The sequence below is a fragment of the Procambarus clarkii genome, chromosome 56, assembly GCF_040958095.1.
Source record: "Procambarus clarkii isolate CNS0578487 chromosome 56, FALCON_Pclarkii_2.0, whole genome shotgun sequence".
Taxonomy (NCBI): Eukaryota; Metazoa; Arthropoda; class Malacostraca; order Decapoda; family Cambaridae; genus Procambarus; species Procambarus clarkii.
Window position 1 is genome coordinate 15,818,274 of NC_091205.1, and position 26,615 is coordinate 15,844,888.

The 26,615-nt window shown below is 48.3% G+C and overlaps 1 protein-coding gene across 1 annotated transcript in view; it reads right to left on the minus strand.

Annotated features, from left to right (window-relative positions):
- Nucleotides 1-13,030: 13,030 nt before the first annotated feature.
- The window catches only part of hig (hikaru genki), a 140,647-nt gene continuing 127,062 nt past the window's right edge, over nucleotides 13,031-26,615 (minus strand). The window contains exons 9-12 of the mRNA XM_069305766.1: nucleotides 20,717-20,857; nucleotides 18,453-18,662; nucleotides 15,575-15,745; nucleotides 13,031-13,856 (exon numbers count right to left, since the gene is read on the minus strand). Of these exons, the coding sequence (XP_069161867.1) occupies nucleotides 13,660-13,856; nucleotides 15,575-15,745; nucleotides 18,453-18,662; nucleotides 20,717-20,857 (719 nt within the window). The 3' untranslated portion in view covers nucleotides 13,031-13,659. The remainder of the gene's footprint in view (nucleotides 13,857-15,574; nucleotides 15,746-18,452; nucleotides 18,663-20,716; nucleotides 20,858-26,615) is intronic.

Sequence of the window (26,615 nt, forward strand, 5' to 3'; positions counted from 1 at the left end):
TACAACTAGGTGAGTACACACACACACACCAGTTGATTGCCAGTTGAGAGGCGAGACCAAAGAGCCGAAGCTCAACCCCCTCAAGTACAACTAGGTGAGTACACACACACACACCAGTTGATTGACAGTTGAGAGGCGGGACCAAAGAGCCGAAGCTTAACCCCCTCAAGTACAACTAGGTGAGTACACACACACACACACTGATGGCTCGAAAGGCGGAATCCAAGGGTCAATGCTCGATCCTGCAGACACAAATAGGTGAGTACACATTCTCTCTCACACACACACACACACGTGTGTCGGGGGGGGGGGTCCACGGGGGTCTTATAGCTGAGTGGACAGCGTACAGGGCTCGTAATTCCGAGGTCCGGGTTCGATTCCTGGACCAGGCAGAAACAAATGGGCAAAGTTTCTTTTACCCTGAATGCCCCTGTTACCTAGCAGTAAATAGGTACCTGGGAGTTAGTCAGCTGTCACAGGCTGCTTCCTGGTGTGTGTGTGTGTGTGTGTGTGTGTGTGTGTGTGTGTGTGTGTGTGTGTGTGTGTGTGTGTGTGTGTGAAAAATAAATAGTTAGTAGTTAGTAACAGTCGATTGAAAGTTGAGAGGCGGGCCGAAAGAGCAAAGCTCAACCCCCGCAAACACAACTAGGTCAATACACAAGAGCCAGGTACCTACAGACATGTTTATCTCGGTCCAAAAGCAGAAAAATTAAAACCAGCGGAAGTATCCATGGTTCAATCAGGCATGTGGTGCGGCAGCGAAGCAACCGAGTACAAAAATATGGAGAAACTACAGGAATATCAGAACACCAGAGAGAAGGGAGAGATAACAGAGGGCCAGGAATGAGTACCTCAGAATGAGGAGAGAAGCAGAGAGACAGTATGAAAATACGAGTAATGCTAAGACCCAACCAAAACTGCTCCACAACCACATCGGAAGGAAAACAGCAGTGAAGGAATAAGTGATGAAACGGAGATAAGGGGAGAACAGATCTTCAGAGAATGACAAGGCATGAAGAATTCAGCAAAAGAATCCAGGAGGTCTTCACAATAGAGCATGGAAAAGCCCCTGTATTAAAAGAGGCGACAAACCAAGCAACCTTGGAGGAATTTGAGCTCACCAGTGATGAGGTTAAAGGTAATCTGTTGGAGCTGAATGTGACAAAGGCTGTTGGGCCTGACAGAATCTCACCGTGGATACTAAAAGAGGGTGCAGAAGCACTAAGTGTGCCACTCTATAGTGTATAACAGGTCACTGGAAACAGACCTACCAGAAAGCTGGAAGATAACTAATGTAGTCCCAATATACAAAAAAAGGATGACAAGGAAGAGGCACTGAACTACAGGCCAGTTTCCCTAAATTGTATACCATGTAAGGTGATGGAGAAGATTGTGAGGAAAAGGCTCGTAGAGCATCTGGAAGGAAAGAGCTTTGTAACACACCACCAGCATGGGTTTAGGGATGGTAAATCGTGCCTCACAGGCTTAATAAAATTCTAAAAAAAAAACAAGATTAGGCCAAAAACAGAAGGTTGTGAGTGTGTGTACCGCACACACCTGAAGTACCGCACACACCTGAAGTACCGCACACACCTGAAGTACCGCACACACCTGAAGTACCGCACACACCTGAAGTACCGCACACACCTGAAGAACCGCACACACCTGAAGAAACACACAACGAAAGTGGAGAAGGTTCAGAAGTTTGCGACGAGGCTCATCCAAGAGTTGCGAGGGATGGAGGTATGAAGAGCGACTGAAGGAACTGAACCTGATGACGTTAGAAAAAAGGAGGGAGTGGGGAGATATGATAGAGACATAAAACACTTAGGGAAATTGACAGAGTGGAAATAGACGAAAGTTCACACTGAATACCAACAGAACAAGAGGGACATGGGTGGAAGCTGGAAACTCAGATCAGTCACAGAGATGTAACAATGCTTTCACTTACCGTAAAAGTAGTGGGAAAATTGAATGAATTAAATGTGCATGTTGACGAAGAAAACTCTACTCATAACAGCATCAGAGGGAAGTCGGACAGGAGTCACTGCTTTAAACAACCGTAGACTAGAAAGGCGGGATCCAACAGCCAATGTTCGATCTTGCAGGCCAAAACAGGTGAGTATAAATAGGCGAGTACACACCCACACACACATACTCCAAACACACACTACACACAACGACTGAAATGAGAGAACAAACGACCCTTTCACAAGTTGGACCATTTAATTAAGTCCTAATAGAGTGGGACAGTTGCCGTGCGCCGCCTGTAACTATTTTGTTTTCTCGATATTGGTATAATTTGTGAGGTGTTGTGGCAGTGATGGTTGGTGGGAGGGGGGGGGGAGGCGGTGATTTAGACTAGGAGGGGAAGGAAGGTGGTGGGGGGGGGAGGGGGTTGATTCATGTGAGAGGGAGCAGCGAGGCAAGAAGGGGTGTATGAGAGGCTGGTGGGAAGGGGGGAAAGGGTGAGTTAGATGAAGGGCAGAAGGGAAGGAGGAGGGGCAGGATAGAGGGAGAAGGGAGGGGGGCAGAGGCAGAAAGGAGGCAGAGGACGGCAGATTTAGATGGGTATCGCTTGAATCACTGGTGCCAAAAGGGGCCACTGGTGCCACAAGGGCCACTGGTGCCACAGGGGCCACTGGAGCCACAAGGGCCACTGGAGCCCTCAAAGGGGCCACCACAAGCAGAAACTGAGGGTGTAACCACCCGGGAGTTGAAGACCAGGACGCCCCCGGAAGCAACTACGATGTCAATCATTCAACTCGCCTCAAGCTCCCAGTCACCGGGGCCCCTGTCCACCTCTGTATATCCTCAGTCGACTTCTCGTGCAGCGGAGGTCACAGGTCAGTCGAGGTCACGGGTCAGTGAAGGCTAAGGGTCAGGGGATGTCAATAGTCACATTCAGTAGAGGTGACGAGCTAGTCGAAGTCACGGATCACTGGTCACAGTCGAGGTCAGTGAAAAGAGAGAGAGAGAGAGAGAGAGAGAGAGAGAGAGAGAGAGAGAGAGAGAGAGAGAGAGAGAGAGAGAGAGAGAGAGAGAGAGAGAGAGAGAGAGAGAGAGGGAGTGAGAGAGAGGGAGGGAGAGAGAGAGAGGGAGGGAGGGAGAGAGGGAGGGAGGGAGGGAGGGAGGGAGGGAGAGAGAGAGAGAGAGAGAGAGAGAGAGAGAGAGAGAGAGAGAGAGAGAGAGAGAGAGAGAGAGAGAGAGAGAGAGAGAGAGAGAGAGAGAGAGATGGAGATAAGTCAGTCGTTAATATTAAAAATTCGCTAACAAAGAGAAATGTAAATAATAACAACATTAGGTTGTCATGCAGCAGAGACAACCTATCCTAGCAGCAGAGACAACCTATCCTAGCAGCAGAGACAACCTATCCTAGCAGCAGAGACAACCTATCCTAGCAGCAGAGACAACCTATCCTAGCAGCAGAGACAACCTATCCTAGCAGCAGAGACAACCTATCCTAGCAACAGAGCGACGATTGAATTCATGGACGCATCCGGGGGGGCCCAACCCCCGACCAGTAGTGGAGGGTCGCAACAAGACATCAGCGAACTAAAAACGCCAAATTAACGAAGAAAAAATAGCCATCATCACCAATTGAAGACAGCCGTCTTCTTCCCCCTCTTTAGGGTGACAGGAACCTCATTTTGCCCGTTTGGAATTTAAGGACGCCATGTCCGCCACCGTGAAGACCAACGTTGAAGACGGAAGACTTCAGCATCGCCGAAGAAAGAAGACTCCACGACACAAGAGGACAGCCGTCGTGGCCTCGTCGACCCCCGACACGAGACCCCGCCTCCCTTGCCTAGCTGGCCAGGGACCAGATTCACGAAGCAGTTACGCAAGTACTTACGAACGTGTACATCTTTCCTCAATCTTTGACGGCTTTGGGGGCATTTATTAAACAGTTTACAAGCATGAAAAGTTTCTAATCAACTGTTGTTATTGTTATAAACAGCCTCCTTGTGCCTCGGAGCTCATTAACTGTTTAGTAATTGCAAACAAAGCCTCCAAAGATTGAGAAAAGATGTAGCGGTTCGTAAGTAATTGCGTAACTGCTTCGTGAATCTGGCCCCAGGTTGTCGAGAGCCTCAGTTGTGCCATGCAGCTGGGGTTAACCCTGGCTCTTGTCTCTTCGACTTCGATGTTTCCTCTCACCGGCTATTCTTCAGCTATACCCACTTCCCGGCTCACCCGAAGAATATCTTGTGCTATATCTCGTTCGTTCAGTCAACATTAGGTTATTCCTATAACGAACACATTCGCGGGTCACATCTTTGTCAACGCTTCTCAGTCTACCTTATTAGGCTCCAATGATGGGTCATATTTCTGGCAAATATTCTTATGTAATACTGATCACTGGGATATAATCATGAATGCAAATATTATTATATGGTATATCATTATATGGTAAATCTCTTGCCCAAATATAACATTATATGGTATATCTCTTGCCCAAATAAGAGCTCGCAGTTGCTGTAAGTCGTGTCGAAAATCTCTTGGGGTTCAAATCGGTCGGAGCCTCTCAGTGGCGGAGCTGAGGTTGACGACCTGTCCTGGTGAGGTCTGGCCAACGAGTGACGACTGCCGACCAATCCCAGAGCGGGCTGGTGCCACGTGACCTGTCAGGTCACCACTCATTGGCCCCCTACGTCACGTGGATACGAAAAATCTCTCCTCCCATGATGTAGCTATGCCAAGCGCCATCTTGTTCTACTAAAAATTCGACATTTCAACAACTTTTCTTCCTCTCCTGCTCCCCTCCCCACCAATCCTCCCCCACCTTCCCCAACCCCCCACACCTCCAGGGCTCAGTGCCCAGCGGATACTAATTAGAGTTTGCGTTGGCGCGCAAATTCAAAATTCCTTGGATGTTTTCGATTGTGCTGACGGTGTTAGTAATAATGGAAGAGGCGGAGATTGTGGGAGAGGAGGAGATGGTGAGAGAGGCAGAGATGGTGAGAATACCAACCATCTCACCATCACCCAAGAACTACTAAACCAGAGCCACGCCTAGGCCTACCAAATAACACCCCCCTCCCCTATAAAAAAAAACCTAATCACCACCGGCAGGAGTGCCAATTAGAATACGCTGCTAACGACCGCTATAAATATTTCTAGCTATGCCAGTAGAGCCTTGTTTGAGGAAGCATCATTCCATGCTAACTACTCCTTGTGTTATCATCCCGTTGTCACCTCCCAACCCGTTCTCGCACTTGCTTATAGTCAATATTGGCTTATTTAATAAGTGCATATGTGACATACTAATTACCTCCACACACTCTGGTGGTGGGGTAGTGGTGGAGTTGGTGATAGTGGTGGTGGTGATAGTGGTTGTGTGATAGTAGTGGTAGTGGTAGCATTACTGTTAGTGGTAGCAGTGGTGGTGGTAGTGGTAGTAGTGGTGGTACACACAGAATACCTCCCCTCACTCCCACAAAAAATATCTAAGGATAAAATAGACTGCAAAATAGATTATGCTTCCCAGGAGTCTAAAGAATTCTATTGAGGCTTAAAATTGGGTTAGAGAAAGTTAAAACCTTTCATGGAAGGGTCGCGTGGTGGGGGGGTGGGGTAGTGTGTGTGTGTGTGTGTGGTGGGGGTGTACTGGGATGTAGTGTGTGGTGGAGGGAGGGGGGGGGGTCACTGGGTGGTGGTGGTGGGGGGTTGTGGTAGTGTGTATGGAGGGGAGAAGATGGGGGTGGTGGTGGGGAGATGCCTACTCACTCACCACCAAGTTATTCAACAAAGTGAGTGACACCTATTCAACCAGGTCGAAGCGATCCATATCATCCCCTTGGAACTGGGATGATACGGATCGCTCACTAGCTCTTGGGCCCCGCCTCTCACACATCAGTCAACTGGTGAACGGGTTCCCGAGCCTGTTGGCTTGTGTCACATGCAGTGTTAATCAGGCTTGACACTGTTGACAAGTTCTTCCTCAAGATTATCTTGGTCACTGGATACCGTTTCCACTTCTCTCCTTGTTCACGTTCCTCCAGCACACACGGCAAGAAGTCTGTCCTTGTTTCTGTACCAGCCCCAGCAAGTATAACTCATAGTGTTGAAGTAGTGTAATGCTTCCTTCTCAATTGTAATTCTTCCATCTTAAATGTAATTCTTCCATATTAAGTGTAATTCTTCCATCTTAAATGTAATTCTTCCATCTTAAATGTAATTCTTCCATATTAAGTGTAATTCTTCCATCTTAAGTGTAATTCTTCCATCTTAAATGTAATTCTTCCATATTAAGTGTAATTCTTCCATCTTAAATGTAATTCTTCCATCTTAAATGTAATTCTTCCATATTAAGTGTAATTCTTCCATATCAAGTGTAATGCTTCCATCTCAAGTCACTCTTATTTAAGTCCATCTATGACACTCACTTACCCAATAGGATATTATATCATGGACTCATCTTCTCCAAGTTTCCACCTGTGATCTCTGGCTCGGTTTCTCTTTACTTGAAACACATGTTTCTTGTCTATTATTTTTAGTATCTTGCACGTATGCATCATGTCTACTCTGGATGTCTTCGCCACGAATTTTTAAAGATTCAGTTCTCTTAACCTGTCCTCGTAGCTTGGGTTTCTAATTTCCGGTATCAGTCTTGGGGAATCTTTCTCCATTTTATTTTTGCATGTTTTGCGAGGCCTGGGTTCCATAATGTGTTGAACGAATCCATGCTTGTGTTTAAATACTTCGTTTGTATGCATTTAGTTTTCGTATTCGCTTCTAATTGTTAATATATTTTGTAGGCTTTTGGAGAGACGGTCTCCCCCTGTTAATGAGCTTCAACCACTTCGGGTAGACGGTAGAGCGACGGTCTCGCTTCATGCAGGTCGGCGTTCAATTCCCCGACCGTCCAAGAGGTTGGACACCACTTCGGGTAGACGGTAGAGCGACGGTCTCGCTTCATGCAGGTCGGCGTTCAATTCCCCGACCGTCCAAGAGGTTGGACACCACTAGGGGTAGACGGTAGAGCGACGGTCTCGCTTCATGCAGGTCGGCGTTCAATTCCCCGACCGTCCAAGTGGTTGGGCACCATTCCTTTCCCCGGTCCCATCCCCTTAATTCTTATCCTGACCCCTTCCAAGCGATAATGTCTTGGCGCTTTCTCCTGATAGTTCCAGTCCATTCTCTGTTTATGATATAATGTGAGGTAAGTATAGGGATAAAGTGGCAAGCCAGTATGCTATGTGCCACATGAAAGGCTCCAAGGGGGTGTGAGGACGGTGAGAAATAGTGGCGCCCCAATCAATTGGGCCATCGGGGATCGAACGCCAACCTGCAAGAAGCGAGGCCGTGGTTGCACTGACTAAGTCCTTCCAATGTCTTTAAATATTTCCTGGATATATAAGATTTAAAACGAAGTTAATCAATAATGTCTGTACAAAGAGAGAGAGAGAGAGAGAGAGAGAGAGAGAGAGAGAGAGAGAGAGAGAGAGAGAGAGAGAGAGAGAGAGAGAGAGAGAGAGAGAGAGAGAGAGAGAGAGACATATATATATATATATATATATATATATATATATATATACATATATATATATATATATATATATGTATATATATATATATATATGTATATATATATATATATATATATATATATATATATATATATATATATATATATATATATATATATATATATAAAATCTCTTCCTTATCCATTGTCACATTTTCCCTGGGTGCACGCGACAATACCCAGAAGCTCTTGATGGCAACACTCCCGGCCATTAGCACAGCTTGCTTGGTAAACACACCGAGTTCCACGTCTTTCCTAATATTTATAGCAATATGACGTAGGTGCAATGTAAGGTCGTTATGCATAAGAAAACTTAAAATACAGAAGCAATATCAGCGTAATGTTGAAGTTACCTTGTTGTTTATTGCAAGTTAAACTAGACTTTTTTCAAGGAATTAATTCCAAGCTATATAATTTTCCCCAGGTGAATGTTGCAGCGTACGATAATTAATTTTTGTCTGTTGTTGAAATAAGCTGGAAAAATTCAAGAGATTATTTAAGCGAAATTAGAATTGTGTTTTGGATAACACTGATGAACTTAAGTTTGTATATGTAAGAAAAGCACGAACTTAAGTCAAATTAGCAAAGACAGTGGTCTTCCCAGGACTTGTGCCTGGGGCCAAACTGGCAATTTTTTACAGAAACAGTTGCGGGATACTGCAATAGTTTGTGTGTTGATCTAATGACGTCACGTCGCGGGTGGCCATGTGATTCGGCAGCAAGAGACAGGTAAAAAGGTCAGTTGCTTACAGACGTACACACACAAGCGTACACGCTACTGTACATGCATACCATATAAGCATATACATACAAGGGAAAAAAACGGAGAGAGGCAGACGATTGAAACAAGTATGGGTGGTGGTAGAGGCCAAAACCGTTTGATAGCGTTATATGACAAAGAGTTCTGGGAAGACGAGACACCACGAGCGTATCCCTCTCCCTGAAACTACACTTAATCACACACACACACACACACACACACACACACACACACACACACACAGAAGGGACACAGACGCACACATACATAATTATACAAGCACGCACATACACGCACACGCACGAACAAAGACAAACAAACACAGTCCTACCAAAGCAAACACACAGGTACAAACAAATCGTACAAATTGTGTGTATACAATTACCTCAATAATGAACAAACAGCAATGTAAGTACCGTATAATTTTACCCCATTGTTAAAAAAACAAGACCGTTATTCATGTCATGAACTATATCAGCTTTTCAATTACCTTTAAACAGGACAAAATGAGTGTGCGTGTAATTGAAATTTAACTTTTAAAAACACCATTTTTAATAACACTTTAAAACACGTAAAAAAAATGTTTAATTAAGGATCAATGAAACGGCGTTTTTAGTGGAAAGTTAGGATATGGAGGGGATGGGGGGGGTGTGAATGGTGGGGGAGGGGGGGATGAATGGTGAGGGAAGGGGGGATTGGGGGATGAATGGTGGGGAAAAGCAGATGATTGGGTGTAACTCTTGGGCCTTCGATCAGGCTAAGTTGCACTAAGCTACTTAACTCCAACTAATTTCCAGTTATGTTGGAATGACTTTAGTTCCTCCAGATTTGCTTCAGCTAGATTTAGCAATTATCAAAATAAATTATTAAATTATCAAACGCCTGGAAAATTATTGAGGTATCGTCTGTGTGGCGGGCTACTCAAAAGGTCCTGAATATCACTAAGGATGGCACTGCAAGAACCTTGAGGTTATCTTGAGATGATTACGGGGCTTTAGTGTCCCCGCGGCCCGGTCCTCGACCAGGCCTCCACCCCCAGGAAGCAGCCCGTGACAGCTAACACCCAGGTACCTATTTTACTGTTAGGTAACAGGCGCATAGGGTGAAAGAAACTCTGCCCATTGTTTCTCGCCGGCGCCCGGGATCGAACCCGTGACCACAGGATCACAAGTCCAGCGTGCTGTCTGCTCGGCCGACCGGCTCCCTCAACCGCAGACTCCCTCAAGAACACAGGATTCAGCAAGAACACAGGATTCAGCAAGAACACAGGATTCAGCAAGAACACCGGATTCAGCAAGAACACCGGATTCAGCAAGAACACAGGATTCAGCAAGAACACCGGATTCAGCAAGAACACAGGATTCAGCAAGAACACAGGATTCAGCAAGAACACCGGATTCAGCAAGAACACAGGATTCAGCAAGAACACAGGATTCAGCAAGAACACAGGATTCAGCAAGAACACTGGATTCAGCAAGGATTGTATAGAGACACTGGCGTAGGAAGCAAGGGTGGATACTCTGAGTTTCAGAGGTGTCTGCACAAACGCTCTCGACATTCCGCTAAAACTTGTTGTTCGTAAAAAATGATTCGCAGTATAAAACTTTCATTGTGGGAACCTGTAGTTATCACATGACTAAACTCCAGAAAATATTGAGAAATTCTTATCCTCATGTAAACTTTAATTTTGCTTTCACTAATCGGCAAACAACTGGCACTTGAAGAATACAAATCAGTTACCTTGGCTCTGAGAGATAAGTGTATTCACACAGAGGTGTATTCCTCTTCTCGGTACATATACACTGACAGTTTATTATCCTGAACTATAATCAGGTCTAAAGTATACTTACTGATTGGTCAGTAAGTTATAGTGAAGGGGATAACAGTCTTTCAGAAGTTAGTATAGGCCTTGAGCCTAACACACAACTAATCTCTGATGAGGTGTTTACTCACAAACGTCAGACCTATAATTCCCAAGATGTGAGCAACGCTTCCTTACCTCACTATGAAATGTTGACAAATCCCCAGCATGAACGCACGGCTCTCTCTTACCGTATAGTAATGCCCTTTGGGCAAGTACAGCTTCCTAGATCCAAGATTAATACAGTATCCCCACTGACCATTTGCACTTACAGCGACTTCAGTGGTCTGGCCTCGTATGCTAGTCGATCCGCTGTTGTAAATTGTCTGACTCCATCCATGTCGTTACATGATACCTGAAATGAGAAGCTCTAAGTCCTCGATAGATGTTATAGATATGTTTTTATTTATAGATATGTTATATATATATATATATATATATATATATATATATATATATATATATATATATATATATATATATATATATATATATATATATATATATATATATATATATTCATACCTATGCTAAATATGTTTTCAGTCTATGAATGAAAAACGGTTTATACTCTGACTCACAACTGATGACGATCGAACTAGTAAGTAATTATGGTATACATGTAAGGATAGTGAACAAAATAATAACAATTCATTGTTTATTACATTATACAGGACATGGTGTGGTAGTCAGCTATCAGAGGGTCAGCTAACAGAATCAGCTAACAGTACCACTAAATTGGGTCAACTAGTATGTTTGACTAACAATGCCAGCAAACAATACCAAGTAACAGTGCTAACTAACAGTATCAGTTAACAATGTTTGCTAACAGTGCCAGCTAACAGTCCCAATTAACAATGCCAGTTAACAGTGTCAGCTAACGATGTCAGCTAACAGTGCCAGCTAACAGTGCCAGCTAGGTATTGGCTCACGGTTACCACGTACCGATGAACCTATGTTATGATATGACTCCTGATATGTACAATACACTGGGTTTGTTTACCTTATTGCTAAACACGTGGTTTTGTTTGTAAACACTTTTTACCCGCCATTTCATCCGAAAGCCATGCATTTTTCCCGCGAAACTTTTTGGCAAATTTCGAGCACTCCATTTTCAAACTATCGTTGATGGTTTGAATATAAGCACTTTTCATTAACCACCAAACTTGCCATTCTTTTTTTCTCTTTTATTTCTTCAAAAACGTTCTTATAAACCAGTTAAAAGAACGTTTTGTTTTCATTTAAATCCTGGCGCCATCTTTGGGACACTTCACTGACGTCATGTCTGGCGACTCGACTTTTAATTCCCGCCATTTTTTCAACGTTTTATATTCATTTAAATCACATTTTAAAACTGACACCTGGTTGTGAAACCACTGAACTGTTTTGTGTAATTAGATATTATCAAGAGAGTATTTCTGGCTTAACATTCACTAAAATGTTGTTTTCATCTCTCGACTATTGTGCATGACGTCACCAACGACGATTGTCTTTTGTTTGTACGTTTCAATCGAAACTCGGTATTTACACTCTTTAAATGTCGCTACCAAAATTGCAGCGCTAATCAAAAAAATTCCTGGAGGATATCATTTCCAGTCTCGCCTTATATCAGGTGCAATAAATCTTCGTCAGAATTAGATATCAGACTCTGGAAGCAATAAAATAAGGCGCTTCCCCGGATTGGCAACTCTTGGTTGCCAATATTTACATATTACGGGCTCACCATAGCCCGTGCTACTTGGAACATTTTGTTCCAAGTAGCGAATCTTAAACAACAACAACGTTTACATATTATTCCTCACCAAGACACATACAGAACATATATTTACACATTACGCCTCAACTACATATATATTTTTGTTTACAAATATTCAGTTTAAGTATAGAGATGTAAAGAGCAAGTTGGGAGATATTTGGCAAAACTGGCAGGGGACGTTATTTTAATTATCAGATATACATACCTATACATCACACAACTATTCTTAAATGTATTGGAAAGCATGTATGTCGAGGTGTGTATATATACATATACTCGAGAGGTATATCCGTGAGGCAGGAGGCGGGGGACAGGAGCTGGGGTTTACATCCCTACACTTGGTGTGGTCGTGGGTATGTAGGTTCCTGTACCGTGTAGAAGAGGCAGCTTACTTCTTATATAGTATGTACTGTACCTAGCTGAGGCCAGCCACTGTCCTCTGAGGCCAGCCACTTTCTCCTGAGGCCAGCCACTGTCCCCTGAGGCCAGCCACTGTCCCCTGAGGCCAGCCACTGTCCCCTTAGGCCAGCCACTGTCCCCTGAGACCAGCCACTGTCCCCTGAGGCCAGCCACTGTCCCCTGAGGCCAGCCACTGTCCCCTTAGGCCAGCCACTGTCCCCTGAGACCAGCCACTGTCCCCTGAGGCCAGCCACTGTCCCCTGAGGCCAGCCACTGTCTCCTGAGGCCAGCCACTGTCTCCTGAGGCCAGCCACTGTCCCCTGAGGCCAGCCACTGTCTCCTGAGGCCAGCCACTGTCTCCTGAGGCCAGCCACTGTCCCCTGAGGCCAGCCACTGTCCCCTTAGGCCAGCCACTGTCCCCTGAGGCCAGCCACTGTCCCCTGAGGCCAGCCACTGTCCCCTGAGGCCAGCCACTGTCTCCTGAGGCCAGCCACTGTCCCCTGAGGCCAGTCACTGTCCCCTTAGGCCAGCCACTGTCCCCTGAGGCCAGCCACTGTCCCCTGAGGCCAGCCACTGTCCCCTGAGGCCAGTCACTGTCCCCTGAGGCCAGCCACTGTCCCCTGAGGCCAGCCACTGTCCCCTGAGGCCAGCCACTGTCCCCTGAGGCCAGTCACTGTCCCCAGAGACCAGCCACTGTCCCCTGAGGCCAGACACTGTCCCCAGAGACCAGCCACTGTCCCCTGAGGCCAGCCACTGTCCCCTGAGGCCAGTCACTGTCCCCTGAGGCCAGCCACTGTCCCCTGAGGCCAGCCACTGTCCCCTGAGGCCAGCCACTGTCTCCTGAGGCCAGTCACTGTCCCCTGAGGCCAGCCACTGTCTCCTGAGGCCAGCCACTGTCCCCTGAGGCCAGTCACTGTCCCCTGAGGCCAGCCACTGTCTCCTGAGGCCAGCCACTGTCCCCTGAGGCCAGACACTGTCTCCTGAGGCCAGCCACTGTCCCCTGAGGCCAGCCACTGTCTCCTGAGGCCAGCCACTGTCCCCTGAGGCCAGTCACTGTCCCCAGAGACCAGCCACTGTCTCCTGAGGCCAGTCACTGTCCCCTTTGAAAGCGATTCGACGGGGCGGGACAGGACGGGGCGGGTCTTGGCGGGGCGGGTCTTGGCGGGTGGGTCTTGGCGGGGCGGGTCTTGGCGGGGCGGGGCGGGTCTTGGCGGGGCGGGTCTTGGCGGGGCGGGGTGGGTCTTGGCAGGGCGGGGCGGGGTGGGGCGGGGCGGGGCGGGTCTTGGCGGGGCGGGGCTCGTGGGTCTTGACGGGTCGGGACGGGGCGAGTCTTGGCGGGTCGGAGTGTTGACTTAGCCGATGGAGGGGACACACCTGGTGAGCGGGGCGGACCAGCGGCGGGTGTGGAGGCAGGAGAGGCGGTCGGGCCCCGCGGGGCGGTACCCGGGGCGACACGTCACCAGCAGCGTGGCCCCGACGTGGTAGCGGGAGCGACGGGGCGAGACCCGGCCGTGCTGGGGCTCCCCGGGGTGGGGGCACGACTCTACACCTGGGGTGGGGGGGGTGGGGGGGGAGGGGGGGATATATACGCACGTGAGAAGGTGATTGACACGAAATTCACTGGTGATAAAACCTTATGAACACACAGGTGAGGAACTAATTAACATGACACACACAGGTGAGAAACTAATTAACAGGACACATACAGGTGATAAACTAATTAACATGATACACAGGTGAGGAACTAATTAACAGAACACACACAGGTGAGAAACTAATTAATAGAACACACAGGTGAGAAACTAATTAACAGGACACACACAGGTGAGGAACTAATTAACAGGACACACAGGTGAGAAACTAATTAACAGAACACACACAGGTGAGAAACTAATTAACAGGACACACACAGGTGAGAAACTAATTAACAGGACACACACAGGTGAGAAACTAATTAACAGGACACACACAGGTGAGAAACTAATTAACAGAACACGTACACAGGTGAAAAACTAATTAACAGGACACACACAGGTGAGAAACTAATTAACAGGACACACACAGGTGAGAAACTAATTAACAGGACACACACAGGTGAGAAACTAATTAACAGGACACACACAGGTGAGAAACTAATTAACAGGACACACACAGGTGAGAAACTAATTAACAGAACACGTACACAGGTGAAAAACTAATTAACAGGACACACACAGGTGAGAAACTAATTAACAGGACACACACAGGTGAGGAACTAATTAACAGGACACACACAGGTGATAAACTAATTAACAGAACACACACAGGTGAGGAACTAATTAACAGAACACACACAGGTGATAAACTAATTAACAGGACACACACAGGTGATAAACTAATTAACAGGACACACACAGGTGAGAAACTAATTAACAGGACACACACAGGTGAGAAACTAATTAACAGGACACACACAGGTGATAAACTAATTAACAGAACACACACAGGTGAGAAACTAATCATACTAATAGACACGACAAAAAAATTGATATTCAATAAATTTCCAACAAACTGGTGCAGATAAACATACAGAAAATAGTTTATTAATCAGCTTGAAACATCCTCAGTAACAAGGAATATCAAATTAATTATGTTATTCATATTAAACAATAATTATGTCAATAATAATAATACTAATACTAATTAATGATTATAATGAGACCAAAAATATACAAATACTGCCACTAATGTGACCAGCCATCACACCATCACTTAATACTTCTACCACACCACCACCACCTCATCTACTACCACATCTACCACTAGACCGCCACCTCTTATCTACTACCCCCCCTCATATACTATCACTACCACCATCTATCTATTACCCCCTCATCACTACCACTGCTACAACCACCACCACCTCCTATCTACTACCCCTTTCATTTACTACCATTTCTACAACACCACCACCACCTATCTACTACTCCCTCATCTACTACCACCACCTATCTACTACCCTCTCATCTACAACCACCAGCACCACCACCATCTATCTACTACCATATCTATCACCACCACCACCTATCTACTACCCCCACCACCTATTTAGTACCCCCTCATCTATCTACCACCCCCTCAACTACAACCACCATCTATCTACTACCATATCTATCACCACCACCTATCGACTACCCTCTCATCTACCACCACCACCTATCTACTCCTCCTCATGTACTACCACATGTACTAGGACCAGCAGGAGCCAGCCAGCGAGCCAGGACTCACATGAGGGTGTGGGGTGGGACCAGGTGCCATCATGGGTGCAGAAGGCCAGGGCGTGACCGTGGACGACGTACCCTGGGAGACAGGTGAAGGTGACAGCCTCGCCCACCCTCCTGGACGAGGGCCTCGTCACCCGGCCGTGCTCGGGGGCCCCGGCTGCCTCACACACCACCTCTGGGGACACCGCACGCTGCTTAGTGCCCGGAGGCAGGGGAAGGCGGGAAAGGTGGCAGGGGAAGGCGGGAAAGGTGGCAGGGGAAGGCGGGAAAGGTGGCAGGGGAAGGCGGGAAAGGTGGCAGGGGAAGGCGGGAAAGGTGGCAGGGGAAGGCGGGAAAGGTGGCAGGGGAAGGCGGGAAAGGTGGCAGGGGAAGGCGGGAAAGGTGACAGGGCAAGGCGGGAAAGGTGGCAGGGGAAGGTGAGAAAGGTGCCAGGGGAAGGCGGGAAAGGTGGCAGGGGAAGGCGGGAAAGGTGGCAGGGGAAGGCGTGAAAGGTGGCAGGGGAAGGCGGGAAAGGTGGCAGGGGAAGGCGGGAAAGGTGGCAGGGGAAGGCGGGAAAGGTGGCAGGGGAAGGCGGGAAAGGTGGCAGGGGAAGGCGGGAAAGGTGACAGGGCAAGGCGGGAAAGGTGGGAAAGGTGCCAGGGGAAGGCGGGAAAGGTGGCAGGGGAAGGCGGGAAAGGTGGCAGGGGAAGGCGGGAAAGGTGGCAGGGGAAGGCGGGAAAGGTGGCAGGGGAAGGCGGGAAAGGTGGCAGGGGAAGGCGGGAAAGGTGGCAGGGGAAGGCGGGAAAGGTGACAGGGCAAGGCGGGAAAGGTGGCAGGGGAAGGTGGGAAAGGTGCCAGGGGAAGGCGGGAAAGGTGGCAGGGGAAGGCGGGAAAGGTGGCAGGGGAAGGCGGGAAAGGTGGCAGGGGAAGGCGGGAAAGGTGGCAGGGGAAGGCGGGAAAGGTGGCAGGGGAAGGCGGGAAAGGTGGCAGGGGAAGGCGGGAAAGGTGGCAGGGGAAGGCGGGAAAGGTGACAGGGCAAGGCGGGAAAGGTGGCAGGGGAAGGTGGGAAAGGTGCCAGGGGAAGGCGGGAAAGGTGGCAGGGGAAGGCGGGAAAGGTGGCAGGGGAAGGCGGGAAAGGTGACAGGGGAAGGCGGGAAAGGTGGCAGGGGAAGGCGGGAAAGGTGGCAGGGGAAGGCGGGAAAGGTGGCAGGGGAGGGAGGGGATAGGAGGGAAGAATATGGGATGAAGGGGGGACGAACGGATAGAGAGGAAGATATCGATAACAAGAGAGAGAGAGAGAGAGGGGGGGGGAGACTCAGAGCAACAGAAAAATGGTAAATTGAAGTTAGAGGTGGAGAGAGAGACAGAGAGAGATTGTACACACAGAACAGGGACAAAGGGGAGAGTTCGTACCCCTGACACCGAAGATCTGGTGGGTCAAAGGTGGGAAGTTAGGGAGGGAACACATAGGAGAGAGGCAGGGAGAGGAAGCAAGCGAGTTAGAGAGAAGGTAGCAAAGAGGTGAGTGAGGGAGGAGGAGACAAGGGTAGGAGTGAGGGAGGAGGAGACAAAGGTAAGAGTGAGGGAGGAGGAGACAAAGGTAGGAGTGAGGAAGGAGGAGACAAAGGTAGGAGTGAGGAAGGAGGAGACAAAGGTAGGAGTGAGGAAGGAGGAGACAAAGGTAGGAGTGAGGAAGGAGGAGACAAAGGTAGGAGTGAGGAAGGAGGAGACAAAGGTAGGAGTGAGGAAGGAGGAGACAAAGGTAGGAGTGAGGAAGGAGGAGACAAAGGTAGGAGTGAGGAAGGAGGAGACAAAGGTAGGAGTGAGGAAGGAGGAGACAAAGGTAGGAGTGAGGAAGGAGACAAGGGTAGGAGTGAGGGAGGAGGAGACAAAGGTAAGAGTGAGAGAGGTGTAAACTGAGGTAAAAGTAGCCAAGAGAGAGAGAGAGAGAGAGAGAGAGAGAGAGAGAGAGAGAGAGAGAGAGAGAGAGAGAGAGAGAGAGAGAGAGAGAGAGAGAGAGAGAGAGAGAGAGAGAGGCAGCAGGAGGTCGGTTACACCCAGGACCGAGGCCCACCAATGTAAACAACTTATCTCAATCATCAAATAATTTTACCATGTATATTTTGCGGTGTGTTTATTTGACTATATTTCAAGTGCAATAATACCTCATGAAGGTCACCATGACAACCAGGTGGTAGGCAGGTCCCTGCCCATCTTACCTTGACAGGTGGGCAAGGGTTGGGACCAGGTGGTAGGCAGGTCCCTGCCCATCTTACCTTGACAGGTGGGCAAGGGTTGGGACCAGGTGGTAGGCAGGTCCCTGCCCATCTTACCTTGACAGGTGGGCAAGGGTTGGGACCAGGTGGTAGGCAGGTCCCTGCCCATCTTACCTTGACAGGTGGGCAAGGGTTGGGACCAGGTGGTAGGCAGATCCCTGCCCATCTTACCTTGACAGGTGGGCAAGGGATGGGACCAGGTGGTAGGCAGGTCCCTGCCCATCTTACCTTGACAGGTGGGCAAGGGATGGGACCAGGTGGTAGGCAGGTCCCTGCCCATCTTACCTTGACAGGTGGGCAAGGGATGTGACCAGGTGGTAGGCAGATCCCTGCCCATCTTACCTTGACAGGTGGGCAAGGGATGTGACCAGGTGGTAGGCAGATCCCTGCCCATCTTACCTTGACAGGTGGGCAAGGGGTGGGACCAGGTGGCAGGCAGGTCCCTGCCCATCTTACCTTGACAGGTGGGCAAGGGGTGGGACCAGGTGGCAGGCAGGTCCCTGCCCATCTTACATTGACAGGTGGGCAAGGGGTGGGACCAGGTGGTAGGCAGATCCCTGCCCATCTTACCTTGACAGGTGGGCAAGGGGTGGGACCAGGTGGTAGGCAGGTCCCTGCCCATCTTACCTTGACAGGTGGGCAAGGGATGTGACCAGGTGGCGTTTGCGGTACAGTGGAGGATGCTGTGACCCAGTAGACGGAAGCCAGGGAGACAGGTGAACACAGCGGCACCCATATAGGTGGTATTGGCCGCCTGCAGCTGTAGGTGAGGGTCATCAGGTGCCAGCAAGGGGCACCGGACTACCAGGCACTGTGCCACAGGGCCTGACCACTCTCCTGGGGCAGGGGGGGAGAGAGAGGCACTGGTGTTAGGCACTAAGGACCAGTCCTAGGGAATGGGATTGATTTATATTTATACACAGCTTTGCTACCACATGTTTAGGGAACATATACATCAGTCAGTAGATGGATGAGAAGTGGGACCAAGGAGCTGAAGCCCAACCATCCCAAATCAGATAAGCTTAACCCAATACACACTATCATTAACATGGGCTCATTAATTTGAAATATAAACGTAAAACTAAGATAAATTCAACATATACACAAATAAAAAGAATTCATATATTAGGTAGCACTAAGCCACCTAACCTAGCCTAACCTAACCTAGCTTAGCCTAGCCTAATCCAGCGTAGCATAGCGAGACCTAGCCCAGCCTAGCCTAGTCTAACCCAGCCTAGTCTAACCTAGCCACCAGGAACAAAATATATGCACAGTTTCTGACGACTCAGGCTTCACCATATATCACTGTCAAGGATATATGCAAATATATATATACACTAATCCCCTATAGATACTTACACTAAATACACGTATGCTGCTGTGCATTGTAAAATCTCTTTAACCATCTTCTGTAACTGTGTGCTCAACAACCTACTGCACACCATGCACAACACATCTCTAGCCCCGCCTGAGCAAGACAAGAATGAAACCACTGTGAAAGCACTGCAAAGTCACCTGTGGGCGAGTGCTCTTATACGTCACATTGCATACGAACTTCTCAATCACAGAAGCATGCAGATCAATGTCGATTTACACAATGGTAGCATAATACCCGGCTCCTTGTACAGTAAAGATCAGGGGCCAGATTCACGAAAGCACTTACGAACCTGTATATCTTTTCTCAATCTTAGGCGGCTTTGTTTACAATTATTAAACAGTTAATGAGCTCCGAAGCACCAGGAGGCTGCTTATAACAATAACAACAGTTGATTGGTAAGTTTTCATGCTTGTAAACTGTTTAATAATTGTAAACAAAGCCACCAAAGATTGAGAAAAGATGTACAGGTTCGTAAGTGCTTATGTGAATCTGGCCCCAGAGGCCTATGTGGTGAGAAACACCTTGGGGGGCATCTTGAGGGTGTAATATCTGCATGCTGGGCGACTTAAATCTGTGTAAAATAGAATGGGCAAATCCAAACTGGCACATTGAGGCAAAAGAGGTTTTGGTGGTTGAAAACTGCTTATTGTGTTATACTCACCTGAAGGGAAGCAGGTGACTTCATACTCACCTGAAGGGAGGCAGGTGACTTCATACTCACCTGAAGGGAGGCAGGTGACTTCATACTCACCTGAAGGGAGGCAGGTGACTTCATACTCACCTGAAGGGAGGCAGGTGACTTAATACTCACTTGAAGGGAGGCAGGTGACTTAATACACACCTGAAGGGAGGCAGGTGACTTCATACTCACCTGAAGGGAGGCAGGTGACTTCATACTCACCTGAAGGGAGGCAGGTGACTTAATACACACCTGAAGGGAGGCAGGTGACTTCATACTCACCTGAAGGGAGGCAGGTGACTTAATACTCACTTGAAGGGAGGCAGGTGACTTAATACTCACTTGAAGGGAGGCAGGTGACTTCATACTCACCTGAAGGGAGGCAGGTGACTTAATACTCACTTGAAGGGAGGCAGGTGACTTCATACTCACCTGAAGGGAGGCAGGTGACTTAATACTCACCTGAAGGGAGGCAGGTGACTTCATACTCACCTGAAGGGAGGCAGGTGACTTCATACTAACCTGAAGGGAGGCAGGTGACTTAATACTCACCTGAAGGGAGGCAGGTGACTTCATACTCACCTGAAGGGAGGCAGGTGACTTAATACTCACCTGAAGGGAGGCAGGTGACTTAATACTCACCTGAAGGGAGGCAGGTGACTTGGTATTCACCAGAAGGCAAGCAGGTGACGTTGGAGGCTCACCTGAAGGGAGGATAGGTGATTTCATACTCACCTGTAGGGAGGCAAGTGAACTTGGAGACTCACCTGTAGGGACCAGGCAAGTTACCACGCAGACTCACCAGAAGGGAGGCAGGTGACCTTGGAGACTCACCAGAAGGCAGGCAGGTGAGCTTGGCCACTCCCTCCAAGTAGAACCCGTCGGGGCAGGAGAAGGTGAGGGCGGCGCCCAACGTGACACTATCGCCATGCACCTGCAGCACCTCGTCACCTGAGACCGGAGGACAGCTGACACCTGCAGAACAACACCTGCTGAGGTCTCGACACACCGGCAGTCGCCCAGACATACAAGAACGCCAGGGGGAGGGGGGGGGGGTAAACAAAGGCCCGTCTTCTCTACCTCTCCATTCACCCCTTCCACTTCTTTCCCTCCCTCTTTCCCTCCCTCCGTCACCGCTCCACAATGGCTCCCGCACCGTCAATTGTCCCGCCTGTCCACCACCTTTTGTGTGTTGGGACGGAGATAATGAGTGTTATTGAGGAGCGTCTCTGGAGCCCGCTACTATGAGGTGGGTGTGTGGGTGGGTGAGAGTGTGGGTGGGTGAGAGTGGGGGTGGGCGAGTGGGGTGGGCGAGAGTGGGGTGGGCGAGAGTGGGGTGGGTGAGGGTGAGTGCGGGTGGGTGAGAGTGTGGGTGAGAGTGAGTGCGGGTGTATGAAAAAAATTCTGTTACTCCCTGCATACCATAAAGGCCACAGCAAAAAAAAAATACATTGTGAGCAGATAGTTTTTGAAAATGAAGGACTCAATTACAAATAAAATTCGACACACACACCCACACACACACACACACACACCCACCCACACACACACACACCCACCCACCCACACACACACACACCCACCCACACACCCACCAACACACACACACCCACCCACACCCACCCACCCACCCACCCACCCACCCACACACACACACACACACACACACACACACACACACACACACACACCAAAGAGCAGTAACACAGAGGTCTCAGTATGAGAACAATTCTCACAATCCTGGGGGGACTTCAACCATGGCAATAAGAGCCATGTGCATGAATTAGCGAGGCCACCGACCATCAGACTGGTGGCATCCAACCAGAACTTTAAAATATAAGAGATGAAAGAGCCAGGTATGCAAGTTCTCTTGCACACCTGGTTACACCCGACCCTTCATCATGGACACTCAACTGAATGCCATTGACAGCCTCACCTGCAATAGTCAGACGAGCCACATGGAAGCTAGTTACGAAAGTAAACAGGACAATTGAATATATAAACTACAACATGTTAGTGAAGGAAAATTATTACTGACAAACTCGTCAGTTCTGTAATATGCTGATGGAAGTTACAGAGAGAGAGAGAGAGAGAGAGAGAGAGAGAGAGAGAGAGAGAGAGAGAGAGAGAGAGAGAGAGAGAGAGGGGGGGATGGGTTGATAGTATTTTCTTAACAGCCAAAACGCTTTTGACGCGGTTAATTGGTTGAGGTTTCATAAAGAAGCTCATCAGGGGTATAGAACACCTTTCTCAGGGGTAGAGAACACCTTTCTCAAGGGTAGAGAACACCTTTCTCAGGAGTAGAGAATACCTTTCTCAGGGGTAGAGAACACCTTTCTCAGGAGTAGAGAACACCTTTCTCAGGGGTAGAGAACACCTTTTTCAGGGGTAGAGAATACCTTTCTCAGGGGTAGAGAATACCTTTCTCAGGGGTAGAGAATACCTCTCTCAGGGGTAGAGAATACCTTTCTCAGGGGTAGAGAATACCTTTCTCAGGGGTAGAGAACACCTTTCTCAGGGGTAAAGAATACCTTTCTCAGGGGTAGAGAACACCTTTCTCAGGGGTAGAGAACACCTTTCTCAGGGATAGAGAACACCTTTCTTAGGGTTAGAGAACACCTTTCTCAGGGATAGAGAACACCTTTCTCAGGGATAGAGAACACCTTTCTCAGGGGTAGAGAACACCTTTCTCAGGGGTAGAGAACACCTTTCCAAGAGGAGGTGGAGAATCAGAGTGAGAAGGGAGGTACTGGAGAGGAGGGGCACGAGCAGGAAGCCACAAGTACAGTACTTGTACCCATACCAATAGCAGCATGCTGAGGACCCGGACCCAACACAAGCCAATTCCTCCATGGAATCATATGTTTACGGAAGATGATAAACTGGCAAAAATAGTTAAGACGCAAGTGAACTGGAGAATTTCCCAGGCTTACCACCACACAAGAACAAAAGGATGGAAGAAATCATCTTTTTCCTTTCTTTTCACGTAACATAAAAGCACATGAACATTAGAATCACACCCTAATTTGATCCACAAATTCACAATCCTGTTTCCAACCCAGTATTTACCCAGGTCTTTACTGAATCTAATCTTCTGCACTTTATCCCCCAATGTTGCGAGTTCTCAGCTGGTGTGAGCAAATAGTTGGTGAACGTGAACCAGGAGGTAATGATAAGATGGTCACAAGTCTAAGACATGTTGTTGTTAAAGATTTAGCTACTCAGGACGAAGTGTCCATGTAGCACGGGCTATGGTGAGCCCGTAATCTCAAGTCAAGACTGATTGATTGATTTATAAAGATTAAGCCACCCAAGAGGTGGCACGGGCATGAATAGCCCGTAAGTGGTACAATTTTTTTTTTTCTTAGTATGCTGAAATTGCTTTTAACCATCAAGCTGTTATCGTGGGGGAGGATACTGCTTCACAGTCTTTATGAGGGTGTCCAGCTGCTGGACACCTTTGTTGACCAGGAGAGTGGCTGTGTTGATGGCTTCAGGGTGGCCACTGCATGATTAAGTCAAGACACTCTACTTCAGCTTATAACAAGCGAGGAGACCGCTCCAAGGGTCAGGAGAAAGCGAGGAGACCGCTCCAAGGGTCAGGAGAAAGTGAGGAGACCGCTCCAAGGGTCAGGAGAAAGTGAGGAGACCGCTCCAAGGGTCAGGAGAAAGCGAGGAGACCGCTCCAAGGGTCAGGAGAAAGTGAGGAGACTCAAGGACTTAAAATTTCAAGACACAGGTCCTCGCGGCCGAGTGGACAGCGCTCTGGGTTGGTAGTCCTTGGCATCTGGGTTCGATTCCCGGTCGAGGCAGAAATAAATGGTCAGAATTTCTTTCATCTGATGCATCTGTTCACCTAGCAGTAAATAACTACCTGGTAGTTTGACAGCTACTACGGGCTGCATCCTGGGAATGTGTGTGTGTGTGTGTGTGTGTGTGTGTGTGTGTGTGTGTGTGTGTGAGAGAGAGAGAGAGAGATAAATAGTAGATAAGATAGAAGAAAAACAGATCGACAGTCAATACATTAATCAACTGACAGATGAAAAGGCGGGTTCCAAGAGCTAACAGCTCGATCCTACAGGCACAAATCGTAAACAGACACACACACACACACACACACACACACACACACACACACACACACACACACACACACACAACAACAACAAACAGGCGTGATGTTTGTACTAAATAATACCTTAAGAAGACCCAACAAAGTAGAAAAACGACAGGCAAGCATGCCAGGAACGACAGGCAAGCATGCCAGGAACGACAGGCAAGCATGCCAGGAACGACAGGCAAGCATGCCAGGAACGACAGGCAAGCATGCCAGGAACGACAGGCAAGCATGCCAGGAACGACAGGGAAGCATGCCAGGAACGACAGGCAAGCATGCCAGGAACGACAGGGAAGCATGCCAGGAACGACAGGGAAGCATGCCAGGAACGACAGGCAAGCATGCCAGGAACGACAGGCAAGCATGCCAGGAACGACAGGCAAGCATGCCAGGAACGACAGGCAAGCATGCCAGGAACGACAGGCAAGCATGCCAGGAACGACAGGCAAGCATGCCAGGAACGACAGGCAAGCATGCCAGGAACGACAGGCAAGCATGCCAGGAACGACAGGCAAGCATGCCAGGAACGACAGGCAAGCATGCCAGGAACGACAGGCAAGCATGCCAGGAACGACAGGCAAGCATGCCAGGAACGACAGGCAAGCATGCCAGGAACGACAGGCAAGCATGCCAGGAACGACAGGCAAGCATGCCAGGAACGACATGACAAGACGACTCCAGAGAGCTCACATCCACAGAGAGTGGAACACATTCGTATTGAATCTTACGTGTGTGAGAGTAGCTTAACAGATTATTTCATGAACTGAAATAGCTTTTGTAACAAAAGCGTTTGTAACTTTTGTAACAAAATATAAATAAAGAAATAGCTTTTGTAACAAAATATAAATAAAGAAATAGCTTTTGTAACTTTTGTAACAAAAACACGAGTGTGGTATTTAGGGATGGCAGATCCTGCTAAACAAACTGTAGAATTCCACTTAAGAGAGGCAGATGAGACAGAAGAGGCAAAGGTGGACTGTTAATGTTAGAAAGCCAGCATGCAGCCCTGTGTCACAATACTCCTCCCCTGGGGAGAAGGCTGTCAGTTGAAGACTTAGCCTGGCGTCAATACCCGATACTTCAATGAAACCAAATTATTATACTTAACAGTGTTTACAATCATGAAAAACATCACGAGGATCTGGTTGAGTTCAACACAGACAAATCCAAAAGTATTTTGGAACAGGAAGCTGGAGACAAGACACCAACTGCGAGGGGAAATACGCCTGGGTTCCCCCCTATCTTGAGATTATCTTGAGTTGATTTCTTTAGTGTCCCCGCGGCCCGGTCCTCGACCAGGCCTCCACCCCCAGGAAGCAGCCCGTGACAGCTGACTAACACCCAGGTACCTATTTACTGCTAGGTAACAGGGGCATAGGGTGAAAGAAACTCTGCCCATTGTTTCTGCCTCGTGCGGGAATCGAACCCGCGCCATAGAATTACGAGTCCTGCGCGCTATCCACCAGGCTACGTGGCCCCGCGACCTCATTTTCAGCTCACAAATCTGAAAATCTGAAAACAACGTTTCGGTCCACCCTGGACCATTAAAAATTCTTGTAATACACATCACGCGACATGATAGTGTGGTCCAGGACGGGTCTAAACGTCGTAGGTTCATCATTTTCAGATAAGTGGGTTTGGTGCCAACTGTTCAGCCAAGGGAGCCGGTCGGCCGAGCGGACAGCACACTGGACTTGTGATCCTGTGGTCCCGGGTTCGATCCCGGGCGCTGGAGAGAAACAATGGGCAGAGTTTATTTCACCCTATACCCCTGTTACCTTGCAGTAAAAAAATAGGTACCTAGGTGTTAGTCAGCTGTCACGGGCTGCTTCCAGGGGGTGGAGGCCTGGTCGAGGACCGGGCCGCGGGGACACTAAAGCCCCGAAATCATCTCAAGATAACCTCAAGATAACGTTATTATGCCTCATCGTCCCCACTCCTGGAGTCGAAGAGGTAATCAAACTCGGGGAGCAGACATCACACTATACCTATCTTCTGAGCCAAACCTAAACCGCATAACATCACCTGCATATGCAACATTGACCAAAATAATATTAAATGCATAACTTTGAACAAAGAGTCATATTCAGGAGTCTAAAAACCACATACATTAGACCAGTCCTGGAAGATGCAGCACCATCCTTAAGCAATCTTCCCATGTGACACAACACAGCTGGAGAAAATGTTAAGGTTGTGCACTGAGATAATACCCACATTCTTGGACTTCCCTGGCACATGCACAACCGGCTAGACCATGATGGCCTTAACACAACACGGGGCGTTCAGGGACGAGGGTTCGAGCCTACCTGGGTATGATCCGGACATAGAAAATACTCAGGGGTATCGATGAGGCAGACACAGGCAGGATGTTTATACTGATGAAACATTCCTTCACTCCAAGGTCAGGGAGTAAGTGGAACCAATTAGAAAGGGAAATAGAAAAGGGGGACCTTCCTCTTTATATTTAAAAGCAGTTATGATAACAAATGAAGAGGTCACGAGTCATTGTATTTTACGACCGAGAGGGAAAGGCGGGGCCCAGGAGGTGAAGCTCGGTGTTACAAGCGGTGTTAGGTAAGAGGAGGAAGAGCCGGTGGCTTATCTCGTAACCACTCA